Here is a 9,251-nt window from a genome sequence, read left to right as displayed (position 1 = left end):
AGTTTCACAACGAGACTTAATATTCATCTTTGAGGACGTTGAAAAGCTTCTGACTGGCGGAAAAATGTGTTAAATTAATGAATTAGATTATGAAGAGTGACGATTTGTAGATGGTGCTTTTCCTTTAATATATACCTTACGCAATCTATTTTTCAGTTACTTTTTAAAAGTGGTGGGGACATGTCCCACCCGTAAATTACGCCTATGCTTACATCCCTATTAGGAGTATATATTCATTTATTATAATTCACAGGTGTGATGATCAGTGGGCTTGAGTTTTTACCTCCATAGTTTAAGCATGGGTTAAATAATGGATAGAGTTTTTCAGTGAAAGACTGATAAGTGAAAGAGTAGATATGAGAGCTGGACTCCACATCATAAAAGCAGACCAGACCCTCCTCATAATCCACAAACACACCGACCCGCTGCGGCTTCACTCTCAGAGACAGAGAGACAGGAGAATCATCACAGGCTATATATTCATCTCCATTCCTCAGAGCCACAATCCAGTATCCATCTCTGGGTCTCACTGTGAACTGTCCCTTCCTGTGAATGGATTCTCTGGCCACTCCTAAACCCCATTCAGTCTTTCCCTTCACCTGCACCTCAAAATAAAATCTCCCTGAGGAGAATCCCTCCTTTCCCAGGATACAGGGACATGGATCAAATCTCTCTGGTTTGTCTGGGAGTTTCTGTCTAATGTCTCCATGTCTCACTCGTTTTCCATCATCAGACAGAATGAGATCAGGATGAGCTGTATCAGGATCCAGAGTCACATCCACTGAGAAAACACAGAATATCAATCAAACTTCACAATACACAGATTCTGTGATGATGATGTTTCTAATATTTAATCCAGCGTGATCTCATGATAATTCTTATGTATTGAGAAACAGACCCAAATCCAAGCCTTATTCTGCGATCTTCATCTCATCCCGAGCAGCGAGTCCAGCGACCGGAAACAGAGAAGCCCGCGCTGACTGACGCGTCCGTTACGAATTCAGATGTTGCCGCTTCAAACGACAGGTTTTACGGCAGGATAATCGAACGCTCATTGGCTCTCGCCTGCTTTCATCACAGATTAGGACATGCCGTGTTTCTGGTGAGGTGTGTGTTTGAATGACGCGAGCGCGCCGGCGCCTTCACGAGTTCACTGAGAGCGAGAGGATCAGGAAAATTATCTGGGCTGCCAATAACGACTATCTTCATTTCGATTAATCTATCGACTAATTTTTCGATTAATCTAAATGATTAATTTCCCACACAAAAAAATCTACAATTTTACTTAAGAATATTTTACTAAACCAAATGAAATCCAAATTTCTATGAAGTCCTTTTTTAAAGCAAAAGTGAAGTACAACATAGAGTGCAAGAAGCAAGTGTCCATCTCATAGTCCAAATCACTGAAATCACAGTTCAGTATTATAGTGTAATAATGACCTATCCACGTGTTCTAGTCTAATAATAATACAAGTATAATAAAAAAACACTTTTTAAAGGAGTATTTACCAGAATTTATTTAGGTGAAAACTGTAATTGTGCAGTATTACTAAAAGAAATACTTATATATATATATATATATAAAAAATCAATTAATTGGAGATGCTTTTGATTATTAAAATTGAATGGAACCATTACAATGGAATCCAGAAAATAATGGAAAACAGAATTTGGTACAGATAAAACTGTAAGACTCAATTAATTAGACTTTTTGATTGATAAAATTAAAAAAACTGAATTTGGATATGAAACGGATTTCATAGGGCCCTATAATTATATATATATATAATATTTTTTTTTGTGGTAATAAAAATAGATTTAAGTGAACAATAGTTTTTAAAATGACTTAAAATACATGCATAATAGTAATTATGCAATAATAATTAGTTAAAATAAACTATCAAAAGCAAGAAATTATATGTTTTTATTGAACGAAACTGTAAAAATACATAAGGTATCATAAACATTAGAGCTAATGTAGATTACACATTACAAGAAGAAAGGCCTGCATGCAGGAGCGCCGACGGCCTGATGATTATTTTTACACATTAATGTGCGATCTAATCCAGCGTGGACAAACTTTTTGACTCGAGGGCCAAATCAAATTTTCCACATTAAGTGAGGGCTCGCATAATATGTTTATGACAAATGAAGCTTTGATTTTTTTTTTTTAATTCTAAATTGACACTCACTACTGTGCTATGTATACTTGTACAAACATGGCAGTTATTTTCTTGTACCATCTCTACATATTTTTATGAGCACTTTATGACACATACATAGACTTGTACACCAATGCAACTTATCTGTAAGACACATTTTATAATTTCATTCAGAAATAATGTAAAATAAACGAAACGTTTACAAACATAAGAAACACTCCACAAAAACAAACACAAATTATAGTGGCATTCACCATAAACATATTATAAACGCCCAGCCTTAAATATTTAAAGCGAAACTGAAACTAGCGGCGTTGCTGGAATATGCACAATTTAAACTCACTTGCCTTTTCTCATTCATCACCAATCCTGACGTGTGCGCTTTGAGCTTGACCTTGATTGCTTTATGCAAGTCACCTTGGAAATTACAGCACGTTTCAGATAAAAAAAACGTGATTTGTAATCCAGAAAAAAAACAGTACTATATCCATTTTCATAAAAATGTGTGAGGGCAACAGAAGAAGAAATCATATCTTTGCAAGATAAAATGACAAATTATTTCCATGTTTTCCCCAAATTACAGCACCCGTGAACAGGAGGATAACACTGCCATTTGTTCTGATACTGGATCTTTTAGGCATTTTTAAAACAGTTCCAATACAAGACAAATGAACACTTTCACATTTTTAAAACATGTAATTTATTTACTATTGTGCCAGTTTTGTAACGGATATAGCTATTTTGACTTTTTATTTTGTATTCGCTGTGCGGCTTGAACGCGACGTCCGTCAAAAATAGACGCGGCGCCTCTCTTTCGTGAAGCCGCGCGGAGAGCCGCTTCTGAAACGTGCCGCGGATCTACTGGAGCGGGCGAGATCAGCTCCGGTGGCTGCGTCGGAGTGGTGGGATGGTGTAAATCAGGGGTTATATACTGCACTACAGGCTAAAGCGCTATCTATTGGATTTTACTGATATTGCATATTGGAACAACTGCCTCACAGGCTGGATGAAAACGCCCGTAGTTTGCCCACCTCTGCAGATTCATATCATGTTTTTAAAAATCCCTCGCATTACAGGAGTAATCCCTATTACAGGAGTAATAGCAGGCCGCAGATGGCCCGCGGGCCGTAGTTTGGACACCCCTGATCTAATCCTTGTTTAATATTGACCAAGCACCATTTAATTCAAATGTACACAATATTTAATATTTGGCCATTTCTTTAGGACAGAAATGCTATAGCTACTGTAATTAAATGAATATGTGGACATCAAAACGTGTAACGAGGGTTTGAGCTTTTATTTTGGAACCGCGATGTATTCTCCTGTGTTTGTGTAGATTTAAGTTCCCAGATGATCGTTGTAATAAACCCAAACTCACAACAACATGCAGAGATGGAGTTTGAGACGATCCACACATGTGGAGATAACAGTTTCTGTGGAGCTACTGTGAGACGCAGGTACTTAACCTACACGCATGTAAATAATTAAAGAGCATATAGGCTACTGTGACAGAACTGCATCGCATATAGTTATTTAATTAAATCATAGCATTTGTGAATTCACAATTCTGCTTAATTATGATTTTTAAATGGGTTTAATATATCATGCAGCCTTGGAAAATAGTCAAATAATGTGTTTTATGGATTCTCGTCCGTGAAATGCGCCAGTTCCGGTATTTGGCCGGTTAGTCGACGCGAGCAAAATGAAGTCACGATTTAAAAAAAATCGACTAGTCGACTAAAATCGACGAATCGCGACAGCCCTAATAAATTCTGCTCTGCACCTCACACAAACCTGCTGTATTCCGCCAGAGAGGACTGCGGCTGCAACGCAATAAATAAATGATTATAATTGCAGTTTTCTGTCTGTCATGTTTTTCTTATAACGTTACTGTACAGAAATAGCTGTGTTTAGCTTTAGATGTAGGAGTGGGATTAGCAACTATAAAACATTTTTAATGCTATATTGTTACTAAAATGGTCATTTGCATATTTCGGTCCTTTTATGTTCGCTATAAAATGGTTAGGTTTAGGGGTATGTTAAGGGGTCTAAAATCTAAATCGCTTATTGATAAAATGATAAAAATGCATTGATACGAATATTTTAATGCTATAAAAGATACGTAAATATTTTTAAGTTTTTTAGCTAAAAATACGTACCGATTTGTACATTTTGTACGATTTAGCATCAATAAAAACATACAAAAATGTAGGTTTTGTGGTTGTAAATGTTAGGTATTAATATCTAGTATAATCATGAGAGCAGGCTGTTTAATCAGATTGTAGAGCAGTAATGAAGCTGTGAGTGTATGAATGTAAACTAGTGTAGTGCAGACAGCACACTGTACCTGCATACTGCTGCATCCACTTCAGCTCTGTAGAGACACATGACAAGAAACACATAATCAGACCTGAAGGTGAGGGTAGAGCGGGTGTTTTCCCAAAATAACCACAAGATAAAGTCAAGATACATTTTTATTGTAACTATGGACTACATTGACGAGAGTGATGTAGATGTATAATTTTGTAATTCATAATTATTGATTATATTCTTTTTAATTTTAAGCAAAAACTCTGTCTGTGCTCTGATTTTGCTGTAATTGTTTAAAGCAAATTGCTCTGTCAGACTGGGGGGCATTGTACCCCACCCATGGGGGTGTTTTGCTCCCTACAGTAGGTACAGTAGTACAAATTATTTTTTTTTATAAAAATCTAATAACATAAAAACTGGACATTTTTCATTCTTTTGTTTATAATTTCTGTTATTGCCACTAAAATGATAACTTTTCTGAACACATTTAACTTTTGTTTCACAGAAAAGAATTACACAGTCCTTAAGGAGGGCGTTTTCTCCCAATCTACCGTATATTTAAAGAATTGAATAAATCATCATGTTTCTATCTGATCAGTGTATGTATTGATGTACCAGTTTGTGTGAGTTTGTCATCTATAGTGTCCTTCAGTTGGTTCAGATCTCTCCTCAGAGTCTCCAGACTCTCATCAGTCTTCATACTGATCTCAGGCCAGTTCCTGGTGTTTCTTGAGCTGCACAGGGATGAGTGAATCTACAGCAGGAGAGAGGAGCAATCCTTCAGCATGGGGAGTGTTATGGTGTCATATACTGCATTATCATTGATCAGAGAGATCATGTTGACTGACCTGTAGGAGGTGGAGGTGATCTTCAGTGTGTGAGAGCTGCTCCAGCTCAGTGTTTCTCATCTTTAGCTCAGTGATCTCCTGCTCCAGCTCTTCAATCAGCTCTTGCTCCTGTTTCTCTGCTGCTTTCTGCTGCTCCTCCATCATCTCCAGCAGTTCAGTGTAAAATCCCTGTTGCAAGAATCAGTGTTATTATTGCTCATGCATCAGTGTTTTTAAGGGGATTTAAAATACCTCAACAGAACAATAAACTTCATCCTGCACCGTTTGCACTGATCCGGCGCGGGAGGCGGGTGCTCTAACAAGGAGTAAAGGCCACGGCCTCTAGCATCAGTCGCCTCATTTTGAGATCAGGTGAGTGAGGTTTACAAACAATAGCTCTTACCGGCCTACGTCGGTTACAGTCAGACAAAACAAAGAAACCTTGAGAGATCGGAAGCTGCACATTTCAGTTTATAAAGTTTCAAGAATCTATATTTTTCATAAACTAACACATTGTTTAGCTTCAGCAGGCCTTTATTAACACCCTGGAGCCGTGTGGAGTAGTTTTGTGATGGATGGATACTATTTTTTCAGATTCAGAAACAGGGCACCATTCACTGCAATTACACAGATTGGAACAGACAGGACAATGTGGAATATAACTCTGAATGTGTTCATCTGAAGAGGAATGTCAGACATGCCTAGGATGCCCTGAGGGTGAGTAAATCTTTGGTTAATTTTCATTTTTGGGTGAACTATCCCTTTAAATCTGTGGATATTTGGAAGTACCCACCGAGATCTTCCAGCTCACTCCTAATGAACTCATGAAGAATCTTTATTCTCTACACGCATCTGGACTCTTGTTCAGCAACAAAGCCAGCGCAAGTAACCATTTACATTTACATTTATTCATTTAGCTGACGCTTTTATCCAAAGCGACTTACAATTGCTATATATGTCAGAGGTCGCACGCCTCTGGAGCAACTAGGGGTTAAGTGTCTTGCTCAGGGACACATTGGTGTCTCACAGTGGATTCGAACCCGGGTCTCTCACACCAAAGGCATGTGTCTTATCCACTGCGCCATCACCACCACATTTATCAACTATTTAAATGTGTTTCTAATTTTTGACCCCTTTTATTAAGGTGGTTTTGATCTAATGGTTCACTGATTTTTAATACTGCCAGTTTTTTGTTCTCTCTCTTTTTTTACTCCATTGTGTATATATGTGTTTTTCTTAGTTTAGTTTAGTTGTTTGTTACTTATAGTATAATTTATTATAGTGTTTGCTGCTCACAGATCAGAGTCACTAAAACGCTGATCTTGCTACATTACTGCTAGTACTGTATACAGTAGGAAAGCTATTCTTTCTTGGCCAGGAAGATGCTGCTGGTCTGTATATCAGGAGTCTTGGAGAGATGCAACTAAATTATATATAACACATTTAACTTTAATTAAATTAACTCACTTTTCTGACTTCTGCTGAGTGTTTGATTTCTTGAATCTTCTTGATTCTGTTCTGGATCATCAGCTGCATGTCTTTCTGTGTCTTCATCCGTTCAGTCTATAGAGAGAACACAGACATTTATTATAACAGAGGTTTACTGTCTTCTGAGGAACCTGAGGAAATTTGAATCTTCATGATATAAGCTTTGTAAAAGCACTTTTGTCAGTAACTTCTACCTTCTTCTGTTCACTCTCCTCTTCTATAGGAACAGTGTTGTGATTCTTGTGGTCTTTAACAGAGCAGATCGAACACACACACGTCTGATCATCTCTACAGAACAGCTCCAGAGGTCTCTCATGTTTCTGACATATATAGTCCTCCAGATTACTCACAGGATCCATCAGTTTGTGTTTCTTCAAACCTGCTACTCTCAAATGAGGCTCCAGATGAGTTTCACAGTAAGAGCTCTGACACACCAGACACGACTTCAGGGCTTTCAGCTTTCTTTCCTCACAGACGTCACACAGAACTTCAGTTGTTTTCTCAGGACTTTTCTTTTTACAGTGATCTACGAGCTCTCGGAGTGTGGTATTAATCTTGAGATCAGGTCTTTGCTTGAATGTTTCTTTACAGTATGGACAGCTGCAGGTCTGGCTGTTGTCCCAGCACTTATTCAGACAGGTCTTGCAGAAGTTGTGTCCACATGGAGTCGAGACTGGATCAGTGAACACCTCCAGACATATCGAGCACTGAATCTCCTCAATCAGTGAACTAATGGAGGATGACATGACTGGAAAGAGACATTAATTAGGATTAGTGTGAACTCCTTCGACACTGTTTATAAAGAATCACATGATGCACCTCATGAAGCTGGATGAATGTAAAGAGTGTTTAGAGACAAAGAGTGCTGACTAAAGAAACTCAAATATAAAGAGATCATGTTCAGTCAGCTGGTCATTATTGTAAGATGAACCCAAGCTGATCAGAACCTAAATGTGAAGCTCATTACAGAACCACTTATCAAAATAAATAAATAAATACATGTACAAGAATTATTCTTGTTAAGCTGAAATTATTTGATCTGCTTTACATTCCTGAACTGTAAGTATTCAATATTATAAAAGAAAAGTCAAAGTGTTTTTCTTGGTTATTGACTTACATGGAGGTAAAATCTCGATACTCCCTCTCATGTTTTTTCTTGCTGTTTGTGAAGATTCTGCCATTGTTCTTTCCCTCTTAAAGCCCTTAAAAAAGATAGTTAAATCAATATTTATATTAAATTGGTTAAAGAGTGAACTGATGGAAACACAATCATTCATTTGAAAGAAATTGAGTGACTCGTAAACTTATTGAACAATCGATTGATCTGAAATATGACCTGCTGTTTAGATTAAAGTACAAAAATCAAGCAATATATTCTCCAACAAACATATATATCTCCTTATCGAAAATATATTATATGATCATACGTCATTCTCATCTTGTGTAATGTAAATTTTCAGCTGCAATGAAGCAGGTTTGTGTTCAGTTTGTCAGCAAGTCATTACTTCCTGTTTCTTTAGTCTTTATGTAATGAGGCAAAATGACAGAAACACTGAACTTTGTTCAATCAAATGGCATACATTTAACTCAATTCTGAGACCATTTCAGTGCAGTAAACACCTAAAGCAGCGGAGTATTTGACGCTTAAACCTGCTTCTGTTCAACTCAGGGCCGGCCTGGGACACAACAGGCCGGGAAATCTCACACTCATCCAGGCCACACAGAAAAAAGAGGCCAAAATGGTACCTTTTGGAGTACAACAGATTGTCACTGCAGCAGTACCCTTAAAAGAACATCGTTGTACCTTGCTTACCCCTAATAGGTACAAATTAGTACCTTATAGTAATTCATACACATACTAATATTTACCTAGGGGTAAAAAATGCAAAAAGACTGTATATTTTCTGTATATAGACTATACACCCACTACACATTCTGAAAGCACAGATAACCCTATTATTTAAATGGCTATCACATAAAAAGGTCTAAATCATTAGTCTAAATCAAGCTTACTCACCTGGAACAGAAAGACTCTTATGTAAGAATGCTGTTCATCGACTTCAGCTCAGCATTCAACACTATAATCCCACAACAGCTCATCCACAAACTAAACTTGCTAGGCCTAAACACCCCCCTCTGTAATTGGATCCTGGACTTTTTAACTGCAAGACCTCAGTCAGTCTGTGTCGGCCGCAACTCCTCGAGCACTACCACACTGAGCACAGGTGCCCCACAAGGCTGTGTGCTCAGCCCGCTGCTCTTCACGCTGCTGACCCACGACTGCACTGCCAAGTCCAGCTCCAACCACATCATCAAGTTTGCTGATGACACAACTGTGTTAGGCCTCATCAGCAACAACAATGAAATGCACTACAGAGAGGAAGTGGCACAGCTGGCGAAATGGTGTGGTGCTAACAACCTGTCCCTCAATGTAAGACAAAAGAGGTTGTGATGGACTTAAGGA

At 37.9% G+C, this 9,251-nt stretch overlaps 1 protein-coding gene across 1 annotated transcript; it reads right to left on the bottom strand.

Annotated features, from left to right (window-relative positions):
* Positions 1 to 233: 233 nt before the first annotated feature.
* On the bottom strand, positions 234 to 7,968 carry LOC306879346 (E3 ubiquitin-protein ligase TRIM39-like; the record flags this gene model as incomplete). Its single annotated transcript, XM_079432197.1, has 7 exons — positions 234 to 781; positions 4,510 to 4,536; positions 5,088 to 5,226; positions 5,321 to 5,488; positions 6,767 to 6,862; positions 6,982 to 7,535; positions 7,905 to 7,968. 7 exons carry the CDS (start codon positions 7,966 to 7,968, stop codon positions 234 to 236), a joined length of 1,596 nt encoding a protein of 531 aa, XP_079288323.1.
* Positions 7,969 to 9,251: the final 1,283 nt, after the last annotated feature.

This window comes from Barbus barbus (assembly GCF_936440315.1).
Source record: "Barbus barbus genome assembly, chromosome: 13".
NCBI lineage: Eukaryota > Metazoa > Chordata > Actinopteri > Cypriniformes > Cyprinidae > Barbus > Barbus barbus.
Note: the sequence above shows the minus strand (reverse complement) of the source record. Positions and strands in the feature narration are given on the sequence as shown.